The sequence below is a fragment of the Eulemur rufifrons genome, chromosome 12 (genome assembly GCF_041146395.1).
Source record: "Eulemur rufifrons isolate Redbay chromosome 12, OSU_ERuf_1, whole genome shotgun sequence".
Lineage (NCBI taxonomy): Eukaryota > Metazoa > Chordata > Mammalia > Primates > Lemuridae > Eulemur > Eulemur rufifrons.
The window spans coordinates 26,218,423-26,238,254 of record NC_090994.1 but is presented as its reverse complement, the minus strand read 5'-3'; the positions used below and the strand labels follow the sequence as shown (position 1 = coordinate 26,238,254).

The 19,832-nt window shown below is 50.0% G+C and overlaps 1 protein-coding gene across 10 annotated transcripts in view; it reads right to left on the bottom strand.

Moving 5' to 3' along the window:
- Positions 1–19,832, bottom strand: part of SLC20A2 (solute carrier family 20 member 2) — a 102,887-nt gene that overhangs the window by 6,150 nt on the left and 76,905 nt on the right. For all 10 annotated transcript variants that reach the window (XM_069485020.1, XM_069485025.1, XM_069485026.1 and 7 more), the window contains 5 exons: positions 18,537–18,653; positions 14,041–14,244; positions 12,218–12,806; positions 4,777–4,962; positions 3,608–3,692 (listed from right to left, as the gene is read on the bottom strand). In XM_069485020.1, the coding sequence (XP_069341121.1) occupies positions 3,608–3,692; positions 4,777–4,962; positions 12,218–12,806; positions 14,041–14,244; positions 18,537–18,653 (1,181 nt within the window). The remainder of the gene's footprint in view (positions 1–3,607; positions 3,693–4,776; positions 4,963–12,217; positions 12,807–14,040; positions 14,245–18,536; positions 18,654–19,832) is intronic.

Sequence of the window (19,832 nt, the reverse complement as noted above, 5' to 3'; positions counted from 1 at the left end):
ACCAGCCTGAGCAAGAGTGAGACCCCGTCTCTACTAAAAATAGAAAGAAATTATATGGACAACTAAAATATATATACACAAAAAAATTAGCCGGGCATGGTGGCGCATGCCTGTAGTCCCAGCTACTCGGGAGGCTGAGGCAGTAGGATCGCTTAAGCCCAGGAGTCTGAGGTTGCTGTGAGCTAGACTGACGCCACGGCACTCACTCTAGCCCGGGCAACAGAGTGAGACTCTGCCTCAAAAAAAAAAAAAAAAAAACCAATCTGATGGTGAGTACATGTGGTGCTTGTTTTTCCATTCTTGGGATACTTCACTGAGTAGAATGGGTTCCAGCTCCATCCAGGAAAATACACGAGGTGCGAGATCACCATTGTTTCTTATAGCTGAGTAGAACTCCACGGTATACATATACCACACTTTATTAATCCACCCATGTATTGATGGGCACTTGGGTTGTTTCCACATCTTTGCAATTGTGAATTGTGCTGCTATAAACACTCTAGTGCAGATGTCTTTGTTACAGAGTAACTTTTGTTCTTTCGGGTAGATGCCCAGTAATGGGACTGCTGGATCACACGGTAGTTCTACTTGTAGCTCTCTGAGGTATCTCCACAGTGCCTTCCACAGGGGATGCACTAGTTTGCAGTCCCGCCAGCAGTGCATGAGTGTCCCTGTCTCTCGAGGGCCCCATTCTGAACTCCATCCCACGGCTCGCACAGTTCATCCTACGTTTGCCACTTGGAGACTGCTGCATGCCGGGGAAATCCATGCGCTATGAGAGAGTAAGTGCTAGGGGGGATGGCCCTTGGCACTCCTGCCACTTAGCCTTCGATGGGACCATCTGCTCTCTGACCACACTGCAAGTTCTTCAAAGCCAGGACTCTGTCCTTAGCTCCCGCAGTGACAGCTTTGTCCAGAAGTCCATGATCAATGCTATTGGACAAACTGACTAGGATACGCATCTGTGCTGTTTCATCTCTTTTATAGATGACACGCCACCGTAGTCCCATGGTAAGAAGCCAGCCAACAAACTATCCTAGTAATACGTATCATCAGCTTGAAGGAAATAAAACTTATCATGGATATGTAGATATTTTAGGATAATGATAACATATAAAGTTATTCAGTAAGGTCCCATACAAAATGGATAGAAATCCCTTAGGAACACCTCCTTATCATAGCATACATAGAAATACGGTATTAGGGAAACAACATTTAAAGATAATCTAAGAGTTTTGTTTTTTTAATACAATTTTTATACTATTTCTATAAATTGTATTCAAGAGTTTAGTATTGTCAGCACAATTAGTATTGTCAGTTTTAACACTTCATACATTAGTATAGATTCGATTGCGAATGCAGTTAGGTGAGTAAGGAACAGCAACCTAGAAAAACCAAACATGCTGATTTTTTAAGAGCTCTTTCAACTTGTGTGAAAGAGTTTGCTTAAGTGCAGGGGTAATCATTAAAAAGACAGTGCTGCATTTATTTAAAAACAGTCCAAGGCTGGGTGTGCTGGCTCACACCTGTAATCCCAGCACTTTGGGAGGCCGAGGTGGGAGGATCATGTGAGGCCAGGAGTTCGAGACCAGTCTGGGCAATGACCCTGTGTCTACAAAAAATAAAAAAAATTAGCTGAGCATGGTGGCTCATGCCTGTAGTCCTAGGTACTCGGGAGGCAGGAGGATTGCTTGAGCCCAGGCATTGGAGGCTGCAGGGAGCTATGCCTGTCTCAAAAAAAGAAGAAAAAAAAAAAAAGAAGAAGCATTGCAAAAGATTACTTATGCCTACAGAAGAGTTACAAGCCTAAGCCTATTTCCTTGGGAATTATATTTAGCAACATGCATTTCCTCTCTGTTCCCACATATCACAGTGAATTGAAGTGAGGTGAAGAGGGAAGATGTCACTTTTCATTCTGTACAGTTTTGTACTCTTTGGAATATTTCAGTGAACATGCACTTTGGCAATTTTCAGACAACCCAAATTAGAAAAGTAACTGAACGAGTAGCAGTCACACTGCCTCCGCAGGTGCCTCGGTGTGGCCGCTCCCTGGCCGTGTCACCCTGTGCGTGTTACTGAACCTTCCTCTGCCTCAGTTTCCCCATCTGTGAAGTCAGGGGAGCACAGAACTCTCCCCCACTGGTCCTCGGGAAGGTGTGGTGAGTGAACACGCACAGAGCCCGCAAGGAGCTGCTGCAGCCGCCTCCCGAGCGGGTGCCGCCACCGCGACCAGCGTGACCGCAGGCTGGAGGCCGTGGCACGAGGTGGAGGTTTGAACCGTGGCTCCGTCACGCGCTGACGGCATGAGCTTGGGAAAGTGCCCTGACTCTGCGAGCCGCGCGTCCTCATCTGCGAACTGGGAACGGCAGTCCCGAGGCCACGGGGCCGACGGCGCCAAAGGACGGCCGTGTGTGTCTAACGCACAAAGCACAGCGCCTGCCACTCTGCACGTGCTCAGTGAGCACGAGTCATTTTTATATTGGAAATTTGTAGGAATTGAAGTTTTTCCATATATTGTAGCAAAAAAGGAAAAACCGAATTATTTCCAATGAGGCTGATTCTTTACACCAGAGTCCCAGCCTGTCTTACCCGGGCTGCTGCCCCTGGAAGTTCGTCCCAAGTGCTCCTTGACCTCGGCACTCGAAACACGCAACCGTCTGCGTTTAGCTGGTGTCTGTTTATGAACATATGGGCTGGAATTTTAAAACTGTGGGTAAGTAAACACCGCTGGCTGCGTCTGCCCCGGTGGCTGTGCTCCTCCTGGGCAGACACACAGGAGGCACGAATAGGTTTTTCTGACATGGTGTGAATGAACGAACCCAGGAAAAATCTGAAGTGGCTTTTGATTTGTTGAGATTGGTGAGCATTTTTGTACGCAGGAGGGCCATCGTAGATATTTTAGAGTTCCCTCCAGACACTGGGCAGCCTGGCTCATCAGAGCCGGGTTCTAGTCCTGGCTCCGCCCTGGCTGACCTTCCTCCTCCTCACTGACCTCCAGCCTCCTCCTCACAGCAGCAACACCCCCCAGAGGACACGGAGCTCCCCCTGCACAGCTCTGAGCTTCGGAGCACTTGGCAGTGGTCAGCATTAGGAGTTACCCTTCGTGAGGAATTTTCTCTACGGCAGTATAGTCACTTTGGACTCACAGAAGGAAAAAACCCTGGGACAACTGTGTGTCTTCCGACTCCACTTAGGCGATTTCTGTTTATTTCTATTCCCACCATCAACGCCCAGCCCCTGCAGTGGCTGACACCGAGGGGCGTGTCCCCGTGCGAGCCCACGAACACGGTCAGCGCGCACGTGACTTCAATGCAAAATCCACCGTGGAAGCAACGAGAGGAGCAGGAGCGAGGGTGAGGGGACACACGTCCGGGGAGGCAAGGCCCTGCCTTCGCACACTGGGGAGTCTGGGGAGGGAAGGTGTCACCCGGCCGGGCAGGACGAAGGCTGAGGCGCACGTGGAGAAAGCACGTGCCACGGCCCGCAAGCGTCGCAGCAGGCCCGGGGACCTGGAGGTGACAGCCACCTAGAGTGCCACCAGCTTCTCTTGCGTCCGCTCAGCGGCCTGGGGTGGACCAGAGCGGCGGGGCTGGCGGGCAGAGCCTACCTTGCAGTGCGTCGTGCTCACGGGCAGGCCCACGTTGGAGGCGATCACCACGGTGAAGGCCGAGGCCAGCTCGATCGTGAAGCCGCTGCGGGGGGAGCACAGGAAGACACATCACAGGCGCCCTTTGTGTCGGCCTGCTGTGGGGGTCAGACTCTTACTAGAACATTCTTTGGGTCAGTTGCTGACTGCTGACGGGGCAGGACCGACTTTAACACAATGGCCACAATTCACACCCAGACTCCACGCTGTGCTGTGCTCAGCCCGAGCGGCTTGGTTTGTGATATGTTTTCAAAAACCACACACTGTAGTAACTGGGTCAGAAATTCCTGCTGTGTAATAATGAGAGAGGAAACTAGCCATTTCAGAAGTGGCATAGGAAAAACCATGCTCCCATTTAAAAAATGTGTACTTGTTACAAAAAAGTGAATTTTTCTCAGATTACTAATTTTTCTTCAAATCAGTCTTCTAAAGGAATCCTTATTAAAATAAATTTCAAGGGGGAATACTTAAAATTAGAAAGAAAAGAAAACCTCCAGGATTTTTTTTTAATTTTAAAATTTTAAAAAGCTTTTTGTTACTCACTGTTTATAGCAACTCCAATATGTCTGAGAGAAAGAAAGAGAGGAAAAGTTTTCCTACAATAGGTAGCTCTAAATTTTGGTTGAGTTCTGAAAGTTGTAAGCTTATTTCACCCCTATACAGCTCAGGGCCACACGACAGAGGGAACACACGTAGCCTGAGACCCACCAGGATGGCAGGGCCACCTGAGCGAGAGAAGGACACACGAGGCAACCCCAGAAGGATGGCCAGTGAGAGCTGGTGTGGCCAGAGAACTTTCTGGAAAGGCCGGCCCTGGGCCCCAGAGCAGTCTGCACGCCTCCCTCCCTGCTGCCCTCTGGACTCACGCTGGGCGAACCCAACAGTGGCTGGGCGGGCCAGGGGCTGCGGTGGGCTGCGCTCCCCCCTCCGTTCTGCTCAGCTTCTCCCGCCTTCTCTGATCGTCCCGCCCCTCCTCTCCCGTCCCGTGGATGCAGGTGGGGAGCAGAGGGGTGACGTGGTGGTGCGAGGGTGAGGGGGCATTCCTGCCCGCCACCCTCTCCTCCCTGTGACCACCGGCTGCAGACCACCTGCACCGAGGGCCCCTCCCCCCAGCCCACCTGCTGGCTTACCTGGACGGTGTGATTGGGGTGAGGTCTTTCCCCATGGTCTGGATCACTCTTCTCCCCCAAACCCAGAGACCCGTACAGATGCCAACGCCTCCGTAAAACAGCAGCCAGACAGGAGTAGCTGCTTCCTGCATCACTGCACCTTGTTCGTAAATCAGCCACAGAGCGACCAGGGGACCAATGGCGTTACTGGGGAGAAAAGAAGACCAACGATATACACAATTGGCGGTGTGCACAGTCCTGGCACACTTCGTTTTGTTGTGCTGCACCTTGTCGCACTTTGCAGATACTGCGGATTTTTGACAAACTGAATGCTCGTGGCCACCCTGTGTCCAGCAAGTCTCTCGGCACCATCTTCCCAACAGCATGTGCCCACGTCATGTCTCTGTGCACGTAATTCCCACGGCACGTCAGATCTCCCCGTTGTCACCGCACGTTATGGTGACCTGTGACCGGTGATCTTTGATGTTACGACTGTAACTGTTCTGGGGCGCCGTGGGCTGCACCCCCGTAACACGATGTGGTGTGTGTGCCCCGCCCGAAAGGCCAGGCCACCGTCTCCCGCCCTCTCCTCTGGCATCTCTGTTCCCTAAGACACAGCGATACCCTATGGCCTCTACGTGTTCAAGTGAAAGGAAGAGTTGCACTTCTTTCACTTTTTTTATTTTTATTTTTTTTTGAGACAGGGTTTCTGTCTCCTGGGCTAGAGTGCGGTGGCATCATCATAGCTCACTGCAGCCTCAAACTCCTGGGCTTAAGCGATCCTTCTGCCTCAGCCTCCTGGGTAGCTGGGACCACAGGCATGCACCACCATGCCCGGCTAGTTTTTTTCATATTTTTTAAAGATAGGATCTTGCTATGTTGCCCAGGCTGGTCTTGAACTCCTAGCCTCAAGTGATCCTCCCACCTCGGCCTCCCGAGTTGCTGGGACTACAGGTGTGAGCCGCTAGGTCTGGCTCATGTCTTTCAGTTTACATAAAAAGCTAGCAACGGTCAAACTTGGTGAGGAAGGAATGTAAAAAGCCGAGACAGGCCAAAACCTCGGCCTCTGTGCCAAACAGTTAGGCAAGTTGTGAATGCAAAGGAAAGGTTCCTGAAGAAACGCCACTGAACGTGTGCATGACAAGGAAGTGACACAGCCTTACCGCTGAGGGACAAAGTTTGAGTGGTCTGCACAGAAGATCAAACAACCCACAACATTCCCCTAAGCGCAAGCCTAATCCAGCAGGAGGTTCTAACTTGCTTCAATCTCAGGAAGGCCGGGAGAGGTGAGGCAGCTGCAGAAGAAAAGTTGGAAGCTGGCAGAGGTTGGTTCGTGAGGCCTAAGGAAAGACGCCGTCTCCATGCCACAGAAGCGCAAGGTGACGCCGCAGGTACTGAAGGAGAAGCTGCAAGTCACCCAGAAGCTCTCTTAAGGCAAGTTATTAAGGCAGCTACACTCAATAACACATTCTCACTGTAGATAAAACGGCGTTCCCCTGGAGGAAGATGCCATCTAGAACTTTCATAGTCAGAGAAGTCCATGCCTGGCTTCAAAGGACAGAATGACTCATTAGGGGCTGATGCAGCGGTGACTTTAAGTTGAAGCCAAGGCTCATTTACCATCCTGAAAACCCCAGGGCCCTCAGGAACTACGTTAACTCTCCTCTGCCCGTGCTCTAGCGATGGAGCAGCAAAGCTCAGACAGTGGCACATCTGTTTAAAGAATGGTTTCCTGACCATTTGAAGCCCACTGCTGCTCAGGAAAAAAGATTCCTTTCAAAGCATTACTGCTCGCTGACAGTGCCCCTGGTCAGCCAAGAGCCCTGGCGGAGACACACGAGGGGTGAGTGTTGTTTTCTCACTGCTGACACAACACCCGTTCTGCAGCCCACGGATCAATAGTGACTCCAACTTTCAGGTCTTATTATTTAAGAAACACACTTTGTAAGCCCAGGCCTGCCATCGACAGCGATTCCTCTGATGGATCTGGGCAAAGTAAATCAAAACCTTCTGGAAAGGGTTCACTATTGCAGGTGCCATTAAGAACATTCACGATTCACGGGAGGAGGACGGAATAGCAACATTAACAGGAGTCTGGGAGAAGCTGATCCCAGCCCTCACGGGTGACTTTGAGGGCTGAAGACCTCCGTGGAGGAAGGAGCGGGAACGTGGTGGGAACAGCGAGAGAACTCGGATCATCACAGAAGTGGAGCCTGAGCATGTGAGCTAATCACCGCAATCTCAGGATGAAACCTGAACAGACAAGGAGTTGCTTCTTAAAGATGAGCAAAAAAAGTGGTTTTTTGAGGTGGAATCTACTCCTGGTAAAGAGGCTGTGAACATTGTTGAAATGACAACAAAGGATTTAGAATATTCCATGAACTTAGTTGAGAAAGCAGGGGCAGGGGTTGAGAAGACGGACTCCGACCAGGAGAGGAGTTCTGCCGCGGGCTGGTGCTCCGCTGTGCGCGGACGCCGCGTCCCCACCGCTGTCGCCTGCTGACGGACAGCTCTGCCGCTCGCCTCCCGGCGATGAGCCCTAGGGCGGATCTCAACGTGGGCGCACAGAGCTCCCTCCGAGAATGCTGTCAATTCTTTTGCACATGTACCCAGAAGTAAGACTGCCGGATCATATGACAGTTCTAGTTTAATTTTTTGAGGAAACTCTGTACTGTTTTCCACCGTGGTTGCACCATTTTACGTTCCCATCACTAGTGCACAACGGCTCCAATTTCTCTACACCCTTGGCAACATTTGTTATTTTCTGGGTTTTTTTTGTTGTTTTTTTTTGTTGTTTTTTTTTAAAGTAGCCATCCTAATAGGTGTGTAATTTATTTTTTTTAAAAGTACGGAAAAATCACAGGAAGGGGACACAATAACCAAATTCTTTTTTTCTTTCCTTTTTCCGCAAATTTCTTTCCTGCTACCACTACTACTATTAGCTACCAGTCTGGACAGACCTGTCAGGCCCCACACTGGGATCACAAATGGTTTTGCTAATCCTTCTCACGACCACCCTGCACACGGGGCACGATCGCTTCTACCCTACTGGTGGGGAAACCGAGGCCAAGGTAACGTTGCTGGCAGGTGCAAGACTGGGCGTGGGCGCAGGCCCTCACGGCCTTCCCCTGAACGTGGGCACTGTCAGGCTGTCTCTAGCCCCAGTCGGCTCCCCCAGCCCAGCTGTGTAGACAGAGTGTGACAGAGAGTCACGAAGAACCGGCTTCCAAGTCTGCTGCTCTCCAGCTGTGCGATCCCGGGCAAGCAGCCTCACGTTTCTGAGCTTCAGGTCCCGTCTTTGAAAGATACCGCTCAGCCGGCTCGCGGGGCTGTTCTGAAGGAGGATAAATGGTTCCGCACCGAGGCCTCGCGCGAACTTAACCTTCTGCTGAATGAACAGATGCTGCTCTCCACTGGCCTATTATTGTTCTAGAACCTGGCTTTTATCAGATGACATCCCTGCCCCCAAACCTCAAAACCAGTCCCCAAACTGCAAGCAAGTAATCGCCCTAGTCACCAGGAGCGGTTAGTGCCCTGATTCTTCCTTTGAACTTGAAATACTGTTTTTGGATGTGTTCTTACTTTTCCATGTATATGTTTTTCTCATCTCCCTAACTGGAGTTTAAATTCCCAGAGGACAGGGACTCCATTCATACATTCATAACACTCCACCAGTACCAGGCCTTCGATAAAGAATTCTTGTCGGCCAGGCGCAGTGGCTCACGCCTGTGGTCCCAGCACTCTGGGAGGCCGAGGCGGGAGGATCGCTCGAGGTCAGGAGTTCAAGACCAGCCTGAGCGAGAGCGAGACCCCGTCTCTACTAAAAATAGAAAGAAATGATCTGGACAACTAAAAATATATACAGAAAAAATTAGCCGGGCATGGTGGCGCATGCCTGTAGTTCCAGCTACTCGGGAGGCTGAGGCAGGAGGATTGCTTGAGCCCAGGAGTCTGAGGTTGCTGTGAGCTAGGCTGACGCCACGGGACTCTAGCCCAGCCAACAGAGCGAGACTGTGTCTCCAAAAAAAAAAAAAAAAAAAGAATTCTTGTCCAGGCTCAGTAGCTCACACCTGTAATCCCAGCACTTTGGAAGGCTGAGGCAGGAGGATCGCTTGAGACCAGCCTGGGTAACATAACGCGACCCCATCTCTATAAAAATTTAAAAAATTAGCTGTGTGTAGTGGCGGCGCCTATAGTCCCAGCTACTCTGGAGGCTCAGGCAGGAGGATCACTGGAGTCCAGAAGTTCAAGGCTGCAGTGGGCTGTGATCAAGCCACTCTCTCCAGCCTGGGGCACAGAGTGAGACTCTGTCTCTAAAAAAAACAAGAACTGTTGATGAGGAGGAAGAGGAAATGGGGTGGTGTGGGGGCAGCAGATAAAATTATTAAGATAGGACAGAACACAGTGCCCCCAATAAAATAACATGGAGACAGATGATGCTGAGCAGAGCAGGGATGCCCAGGCCCGTTTGGTGACAAGAATTCTTCAACACAGAGCAGAACTGCAGCTGCATGTGGGTACACAGTGCATGGCAACCGTGGACAGTCACAACTGGGCAACAAAAAGATGACAATTGCACATTTTCCTGACTTGGAAGAAACATCAGCCCCACATGACAGCAACAGTCACGGTGACAATGTGCAGATACTGAGTGTTCGAGGAGCACTGTCCTGGCACGGTCTACAAAGTTGCTCACGGAATCTTCGAGGAAACCCCATGAGGTTGGTGCTTGTTTACCCCCAGTCGACAGGTTGGGAAACTGAGGCTTTGGGAAAGTGACTCGTCCAGGGCTACACAGTTAGTGAGAAGGGAGCAGGCGGCTGCCCCGCTTCCTGCAGAGCCAGGCCCGGCCGTGCGGCTGGCTGGGGGGGCCGGTGCCGGAGGTCACACCCACCCTGTGCTGACACCCCCTTTGCAGATGCCTGCCACACGGTCATCAGGCTTAGCGGAAAGAGCCCACTGTCAACAGGCTGCTTTGCCTCGTGCAGCAGGGAAGCCGGGAGCCCCCACGCGGCGCTGAGCCTTGTCACTGGTATTAAAGACGCCACTGAAGGAAAGTGCTCAGGCACCGGGGTTTGTCCAGCTGCGCAGCGTGACGATCATCTCGCCCAGGGAGCCCAGCCTGGGAAGTGACCCTCCCCAGCAGTGGCCCCCCGGGCTCTGCACACCCCTCCTGAACACCCCCGTCCTCCCGCGTCCAGTGTGACCATGGCGCCACTGCTCCCACCAGACTCCCGCCCTGCTGACCTCACACCTCCCTGGCACTGCGGGCGGCTGGGGCTGCGTGTGCCTGGCCCTGCCCCCAGGTTCTAGGTGCTTCTCACGCACTGCTTCCTTCTCACAGCAGTTCTGCAGGGAGGTGACGCCTTCCCTGTTTCATAGGTGAGGACACAAGGCCGGGGAGGTTAAATATATCACACTCCCTCTACACAAAAACACCCAGGCCCCACTTCTCCGCCTGACACACTCCTGTTAGGCTTCCAGGACCCCATGGCAATGTCACCTCCCCCTGGGAGTTCTTCCCTGTGCCCCACGCTGTATGCACCCAGAGCCCAGCTCCCTCCTCAGACACAGCACCTCTTAGCTGCACCCCACGACTTAGTCACCTCTCTAGCTCTGGAGCCTCATACACTACCAGGCATACAGTAGGTGCTCAATGAATGTTTGCTGACTGACTAAACAAACGAATGAATGGAAAGCTGATAAATTACCAACCTAAAAGTTTAATACTTTGTTTGCAGTTTTGTTTTTTTTTTTGGTTTTGGTTTTTGTTTCTGAGATGGTCTCACTCTGCCACCCAGGCTGGAGTGCGGCAGTGTGATCACAGCTCACTGTAGCCTCCAACTCCTGGGCTCAAGCGATCCTCCTGCCTCAGCCTCCCAAGTAGCTGGGACTACTGGTGCTCACCACCACGCCTGGATAATTTTTCTACTTACTATTTTTTTGTAGAGATGGTGTCTCGCTATGTTGTCCAGACTAGTCTCAAATTCTCGGCCTCAAGTGATCCTCCTGCCTTGGCCTCCCAAAAGTGCTGGGATTATAGGTGTGAGCCACCAAGGCTGGGCTGTGTTTTGGTTTTGAAAACACCTTTTAGTAACAAGTTAGAAATTTTTGAATGAATAGAAAAAAGATTTAAGGGTGCACAAGTGTCAGCTTCCAGGTTACTGCTAAATGTACACGAAAAATCAGTTTCTGGAAAGTTCTTGTGACTTCTTGGCTCGACACATATCCTTGCTGTCTCCTTGCCGTCCCGCAGCCCTGGACGCCGGGTGTCCCTGCACTCAGCTCCTGCCTCCTTGCCTCGCTGCTCAGGAGCCTCCCTGGGTATCCCCGGCTCTGCCACAGCGGAGTCCCGCATCCGTCTCGTGGCCCGACCACTCCCTGTACCCAGGTGCACACAGCCTGCTGTCTGCTCAGCTTGTCACCTGCATGTCACAGCATCTCACACTTCACACGTCCAGCTCCAAGCTTCTCCGCTCCAGCCCAGCCGGTCGCCCTCCCTGAGAAACGGCGACTCCGTTCTGCCAAGTGCTGGGGCCAGAGTGGCTGGACTCGGCCCTTCTCCTCACGCCCACCGCCACTGCCACTGCCACTGCCACCGCCACCGCCACCGCCACCACCACCGCCACCGCCACCGCGTCAGAGCATTCTGTTGGCCGCAGTCCGGCTTCCGCCGCCTCCTGGTCCCGCTGGCCCTGCGTTGCCGCAGTCGCCCCCACGGGCCTCCCCACCCGCGGCCTTGCTTCTCTCCGTCTAGGCACAAAACAGAAGCCCGCGCCCCGCGCACCGTGGCAGCCGCCGCCCAGGCCCCTCTCGGGGTAGACGCTCCTTTCTGTGTCCCCATGCCCCGTGCGCTCCAGGCACTGCTGACCTGTCTCCGCTCCGGCCCCTCTCGGGGTAGACGCTCCTTTCCGTGTCCCCACGGCCGTGCGCTCCAGGCACCTGCTGACCTGTCTCCGCTCCGGCCCCTCTCGGGGTAGACGCTCCTTTCCGTGTCCCCATGCCCCGTGCGCTCCAGGCACCTGCTGACCTGTCTCCGCTCCGGCCCCTCTGTGGCCTCCGTGCTCCTCCTTGAGCGCACCAGGCACGCGCGGCCCGGACCCTGCACCCGCTGTCCCCTCGCACCGTGCCCTGCGCCCGCTGTCCCCTCGCACCGTGCCCTGCGGCCGCTGTCCCCTCGCACCGTGCCCTGCGCCCGCTGTCCCCTCGCACCGTGCCCTGCGGCCGCTGTCCCCTCGCACCGTGCCCTGCGCCCGCTGTCCCCTCGCACCGTGCCCGGGGCCCGCTGTCCCCTCGCACCGTGCCCTGCGGCCGCTGTCCCCTCGCACCGTGCCCGGGGCCCGCTGTCCCCTCGCACCGTGCCCTGGGCCCGCTGTCCCCTCGCACCGTGCCCTGCGCCCGCTGTCCCCTCGCACCGTGCCCGGGGCCCGGCCCCTCCCGTTGGACGGAGGAACGCACCTACCTCACGTCGTTGCCGCCGTGAGCAAAGGACCCGAAACAGGCGGTGAGCACCTGCAGAAAATGGAACAGGAGATGGACCTCCGCCGCGTCCTTCTCCTCCTTCTCCTCCTCCGCAGGGTCCTCGCGCGGCTGCTCGGGACCCGCCAGCTCCGACGCCAGCTTCATCTCCACGCCGCCCTCCTCCGCCTCTATCTCCGCCTCCGCCACCGCGTTGCAATAGCTCGAGTAGCTGTCGTAGCGGAGTCTCTTCTTGGAATAGGACACCGTGTCCCCCACCAGCTTCTCGCTGTCCTCGGGCGCGGGCGGGTCGGCGGCCCTGCAGGTGGCGTGCACGGGCAGCCCGCAGATGGCCGCCGTGTAGCAGGTGTAGCTGTTGTTCCGCCGCAGAAGCCTGTAGCTGTTTTCCGGGGCCGGCTTCTCCTCGGGGCCCCTGTCCACGTGAATTTTGTGCAGCAGGTCCTTGTAGAGCCCCGAGTCCTTGTGCACAGTGTGGTACACGTGCCCGTCGCTCCTCGCGTGGCCCTCGAAGCCGAAGGTGCCGTTGGAGACCGGCGATTTCACAGAGCCGTGGGTCATGGACAGCGCCCTTCCTGGAACGGTTAGGAAAAGTCTCATTTTCTAGCCTTTTGGATACAAACCGTGTCTGGGAGGAAATACTTCCCACCATTTCATGGACTTTCTCTCGGGAAGGTTGGATTATGAATGATTTTAATTTTTTCCCAAATACTTCATTTTCTAAATTGACTATAAAGGGCATGTGATATGGTTAAAATAATGAAACAAAAGATACTTGGAAACATACAATGAAAGGACAAAACTAATAACATGGTATTTTAAAAAAGATGTTAAGTTCTGCTAAAAAGTGTTTTCCAGAAATGACTCCAGTACTCTTTCTTCTCTTAGTACCAGTGAAGGGAGAATCCTTGTAAGGCAGTGGTCCCCAACCTTTTTGGCACCAGGGGACCATTTTCATATAAGACAATTTTTCCATGGACCAGGACAGTTTCGGGATGATTCAAGCACATTACATTTATTGTGCACTTTATTTCTATTATTATTATGACATGTAATACATAATGAAATAATTATACAACTCACCATAGGTTGGGGACCCCGGTTATAAGAAATTTAGTTTAGAAAAATCTCATATTTGAGACAAAACTCACTTCACGTGAGACAGATATTCTAGGTGCTTCTTAAAAGGTCAACCATGTCTGTCAAAGGCAGCATCTGCCAGATCAGTGGAGCAGAATTCATTTGCTTTCTTTGGGCCACGTCTGAGACCACACCCGTGGCAGGTAGGTGCCAGGGCCCCCCCTCCGAGAGGTGGGCGCCGCCCAGGCAGGCTTGGGGGTGTCCACGAACGTTATGAGGCTACAGGACACCCCCAGGATGGTCTGGATGCTTTCTAAGGTTTCTGGGATTCTGTGGCAGGCCCATCTCCTTCGTTACAGTTTTGGCTTTCTCTTCCCATCTCCTGTGAGGAAGGCGTCCCTAGGAAACCGGGCAAACCAGTCCTCCGCGAGCCGGTCACGCCTGCAGCAGAAAGAGCTGCACGCGCAGTGCACGCAGTGGGTGGCCCCTGGCACCTCTGAGGAGACTATAAATAGCTCTTGGGAGAAAAGCCCAGGACGAGAGTGGGCCTGCCCTGCTGACTGCGGGGTGCGCTCCTGTGGGCTCCTGAGGCCTCTTCGGCCCCTGGGTTTTCTCAAAACCTAAAACTGTGCATTAAAACCAGACTTTGCACCCCCAGGCAGGGCTGGTTCTCCCCTGAGGAACTTCTCAGGGCCCCCACATAACCCGGGCTCTCCAGGTATGTCTTACCGTAGGTGGCCCGGGGGTGGCTCCCCACGGATGCGGCTCCCGAGGTCCCGGCCGTCTCCCCCGCTGCCCCCGTGAGTGGGATTACACTGTCATCGTGAGCCTTGGCACCTGGCAGCTCTTTAAATACTGGCGACTCCACTTCCTGAACTTTACTGAGGCTTTCATCAGAGACTTGTGATAAAGCACCTTCTTTTTGTAATTTACCTAAAGCAAATATAGTCAGAACTGAGAATTTTGGAAGAGAATCCTTCTTATTGAAAAATAAATATAAAAAATGAACATATATCTTTAAACTTTAGTACTTACTTTGGTCATACACACACAAAAAATTATAGCTGGATAGAGAAAATAAGGTGGAAAGTTCAATCAATTATCCGGAAAACACTAGCCAAAAAATTTGGCCCCTGAGGAAAAGATGGAAGTTTAGGGCCCAAGTAATCACATCCAAAAACAACAGAAAAAGAGGGTTAGGTTTTATGACCAAGGTTCCTTCCAGGGCTGATGTTCTGAGAATCTACAACCATCTAGATTGGCCTTCTATTTTCTTAAGCTAACCTCAGAATCATGGAAATGTTTATTCTTTTTATCTTTGTAGATACTGTTACAATGTTTGGTTTCCTTCTGGTCAATAAATTATTGGTCTCAGATTTTTTTCAGGTTAGCAAATTTTAGGAAACAAGTAAAGTCTCTTCCTCAAAAGGAACAGGGAGATGCTACTTACTTTTAAAAATCCTTTACTTTAAAAAGAATCAAGGGATTTTGAAAAAGCTCTTTTAAAGCTCAATGGTATTCTTTTTAATCAAATCTGATACATGGTGCTGCTAATTTAATTGTCTTGCTAATTGCAAATTATCCTGGGCAAATTGCTGAGCTCTCACCTACAGAGCTGAGATGGAAATAAACTTCTCAGTTCTCTGAGGATGCTCACATATAATCTCCATCTCTGTCTATCTCTGTATCTACCTAGATGGTCAAATGTACAGATTTTTAAAACTAAATTTGTTATATACTATAGGGAATGCAAAAAAAAAGTACATAAAGATCTCTGAACTCAAGGTGCTTATAATCAATGAGAGAAGATTAATATTCATAAAGATAATAACAAAAATTAACATTTACACAAGACAGGTATATTATTATTTTCTCCATTTTATTAACGAGTGAACTGAGGCACAGAGAGATTAATTCATTAGCCCAAGGTCACACAGGCAACATGGGGCAGACGGAGCCAAGCTAATGTAGGCAGGTCATCTCTGTGGTCCGTGCCCTTAACCACTAGTCTGTATATAAAGTAATAAAACAGTAAGTATATGGAAATATCAAAATATACAGAAATATATACAAAAAACCTCCTGGTAAGCCAGAATGGGGAACAGTGTCCATTTCTGCTGTGACATTAGAGCCTAAAGCTGGAAGGTACAGATTTTAAGGTTCATTCGACATTAAGGTTTAGCCATTAGGAAAAGTGTTCAAAAATCGAAGCATTTAAGTGCATTTTATCACTCCCACAGGGTTAAATCAGACAAACAGTACGTGTGGGGTGGCTCCTCTGAAGCCGGTGCTCTGCATGACATGTGAGGGGACATTCTCAGCACGGAGCAGGAAGGAGCTTCACGAGAGAGGAAGAAGCTGGTTTTTAATCCATTATGATGTGGCTTCAACATGAGCTTGAAGTCGTATGCATTCATGTGGATTTTAAAAGCTATTTGTTTTACAATTTATACGCAGTAAACTTACTTTGTACGTGTGGACAGTCCTGAGTTCCACAACACTCGTGTAGGCACAGCACCAGCAGGATACGGAAGAGTGCCATGGTCTCCCCAGATTCGCCCGCGTCAGACTCTGCCTGGTCCTGACCTTGGAACCCACTGATCTGGCTTCTGTCCCTGTAGTTCTGCCTTTTTCAGGAAGTCATATAAATAATGAAGTATGCTGGTTTTCGAGACTGGCTCCTTACCCAGCATAGCGCCTTTGAGATCATCCACGTTGTTACACGCACCAGTAGTTGGCGCCCTTTCACGGCCGAGCTGCGTTCCGATGTGTGAACGCACCATGGTTTATGGATTCTGGGGACAATCTAGGTTGTTTCCAGTTTTTGGCGATTGCTAATAAAGGTGCTATAAACATTCATGTACAGATTTTTGTGTAAATTGAAGCCTTCATTTTTCTAGGGAAATGTTTCATTTTTCGTGGTTAAGAGTGTGTTTATGGCAAGTGTATATTTAACCGAATAAGAAACTGCCAAACTGCTTCCCTGTACCGCTTGGCAATGGCAGCAGCACTCGTGGGAGTTCCAGCTGCTCTGCATCCTTGTCAGCATTTAGCATTGTCAGTTCTTCTAAAAGCCATTCACATGGTTGTGCAGTAATATTTCATTGTGATTTTAATTTGCACTTTCCTGATGATTAATAACGTTGAGCGCTGTTTCATAGACTTTTTTGCCATTTAGATATCTTCTTTGGTGAAGTGTCTATTAAAATATTTTGCTCATTTTCTAACTGAGTTGTTTTCTAAAATTTCTTTATCTATTCTGAATACAAGTCCTTTGCCAGACATGGGATTTGCAAATACTTTCTCCCAATCTGTAGCTTGTCTTTTTATTCTCTTAATAGTGTTTTCTCATAGATCAATAGTTTTTAATTCTGATGAAGTACAATTTATCAGTTTCTTCTTTTACAGATGTTTTTGGTGTCATGTCTAAAAATTCTTTGTTTAATCCGAGGTCACAAAAGCTTTTCCTTATTTTTTTCCCCTGAAAGTCTTATTGTTTTTTATTTTACATTTAATAGATCTATGATGAATTTTGAGTTAATTTTTTAAAGTAAGGTATAAGGTTTAGGTAAAGGTTCTTTCGTTGGCATACGGATGTCCAAGTGTTCTAGCACCGTTTGTTTAAAAGACTGTCCTTTCCCCATGGACTGCCCTTACCCTTTGTCAGAACTCCACTTGCCACATTTGCGTGGGTCTATTTCTGGACTCCACTCTGTCCATTCATCTGTGTGTCTCTCTCTTCCCAATACCACATTATCTGGTGGCTTCCCAGCAAGTCTTAAAGCCAGGTGCTCTGAGTCCTCCAACTTTATTCTTCTTTTTCAAAATTGTTTCGGCTACTCTAGTTCCTTTGGCTTTCCACATTAATTTTAACAGTAGCGTGTGTAAATCTACAAAATATCCTGCTGGGATTTTTATTTAAATTGTGCTAAGTCTATAAATCAACTTGACTCTATTGAGTCTTCCAATGCATGAATGCAACGTCTCATTTATTTTGATCTTCTTTGAAACATGGATTTTCAACTCCAGATAGACCCATATTGAATCATGAAGCACATTCTGAGGACAAATGAAAGTATTTCTCTCTTTTTTTTTTTTTTGAGAGCCCTGTGAAAGCATGTGGCTTGAAGTCTTGGAATTCAATTATGTTGCTGGTCGGAGGAAAACAGCCCTGGCTGATTTCAAAGCCATATTCTTCTTTCTGAAAACTGTTTTTATTGAGGTCTAATACACACAGTGAAACGCACACGTCCTGAACGCACAGGCGGACGGCCGTGGCAGGCAAGCTCACCTGCAGGCCCCCCCAGGAGCGAAGACCGGCGGTGCCCTCTGCTCTCCCTCAGCCCCGCCCGCCTGTACAGCCGGGCCGCTCACTACAGATTCATCTGCCCTGTTCTCACATGTTCTGGAAAATTCCATAAAACATTTAATGGACAATTTAGGGAACTTTATGAAAAATGGAATCAGATAGTGCAGCACTCTTCTGCGTCTGGCTTCTCCGGCTCGACGCACGGCCGTGAAGTTCACTGCCGCTGCCGTGTCTCCCAGCCGCCCACTCGCCGGCCCAGCAGCCTGCTGTCGTATGGATTCTCCACGGCTTGGTTATCCTGCTGACAGACACGGGTTTTTCCCAGTTCTTGGCTATTACGACTAAAAGATTCCTATACAAGTCTTTTTTATAAACGTATGGTTTCCTTTCTCTTGGAGAAATACCTAGGAGTGAAATGACTGAGCCACACGGTAAGTGTATGGCCGACTTTATAAAGATAGCACTAAACAAATTTCCAAAGTGGTTCTACTGTTTACATTTCAGCACAAATGTATGAGAGTTCTAATATTTTTCTTTACCAACACTTGGAATTGCTGGGCTTTTTACTTTTAGCCATTCTTGTGGGTGTGAAATGATGTCTCACTGTGGTGCTAATTTGCATTTCCCTGAAGACCAATGTTTTTACCAGGCTGGCAGAACTTGACTGCATAGTTGACTGCCAGTTACCCACGGTAACTAGGACCTCACGGCTCACCTGGGTCACACGTTACCAAGAAAAAGCTCGAGCCAGGAGGCAGCCAGGAGCCCCCAGGCAGAGGGCTGGGCGTGTGTCCCAGTGCACACTCCAGGGCTGGCCACTCCAGCTCCTCCATCAGTAGAGATAACTGTGCATCACTTGTGAAGTCTCAGGAATCAGGAGCATTTTTGAGAATCATAAGAACAAAACAGCCCATACCTGCTATTTTCCTCCGCATCCACGGACACACAAAGAGCCACACGAAACAGGCGAACAGGAGAGCGACGCCAAAGGAAATGAGCACGATGGCCCACGTGGGCAGGACCAGGCCCAGCACTGGAGGGAAAAACAAACGGTGGCCTTGTCACTGGGTTCCTTCCAAGAGGTCAGGCCCCAGAACAGTGGATCCCCGAATCTAGAACTAATCACCCGGATTTTGTATTTAATAAACCTCTCAACCAAAAAAACAGGCCATGCTTTCGGGGGCAGAAAGCTATGTGTTTAAGAAATACTATGTCTTAAGAATATGTGCTTAAACTGGTTAGTAAGCTAATTATTAAAATTTTGCCAATTGAGCACGAACATCATATTAAGTTGAGATTAACGCCATTGACCCATTATCTCGGTATCTAAATAGCCACTGCCCAGCTTGGGGACTGCTGCCTCTCTGGTCCCCCAGCAGTCAGCGGCCCAGCCTTACATGGACATGACACCCTGACCACACGCACAAACCTTTTTTGGAATCAGCTGAGAAACAGAAATATTTTAAAAGGACACTGACCACCCAACTTAATTCTTCTCTGAAGCATCAATTTATGGAATTACAATGTAGAAAGACTTTTCATTAAAATCCAATCATGCACACTAAGTAGCAATTATATTAACCAACGAAAGGGTGGACGTGCGCACGGTTCAGGAACGTCTTCTGTTCCCAGCACCGTAACTAACGTTGCCAGAGGTCAACACGCTGACTCTGGTGTCTCTGCTGTCGCTGGCGGTAGCAGGCACGTGTCACAGACGTTCACAGGTTCGCAGCGTCAGCACTCACGCTCAGGCATGAACACACAGATATGCGTACAAGAATACCCACCACACATTACTATTAATAGTAAGAATCTGCAGGACAACGAATATAGGCATCATTATGGAAATGTGAAATAATCATAGTACACAGCCATAAAAATGAGATCGGCCCATATGTACCGACGGGGAAAGCGGCCCCAAATCCAAGAAGTAATCCAGGCAGCTGTGTGACGCTGCAGAGCATGACCCAATTTATGTTCACAAAAGAAAACACCCGACTCCCACACTCCTGCCGTATGTGTGAACATGTAGAAAAGTTCTGGAAAGACACAATGGTTTCCAATCTCTCTACAGAGAGAAGGGAAATTGGAATGGTACTAGTAACTTCTAAAATACACAATAAGAATTTAATAATTTGCAATTGCAAATTATTAAAAACAATTTTTTAATTTAAAAAAGTAAACTATTTAAAACTTTGCTCTTAGATTAAAT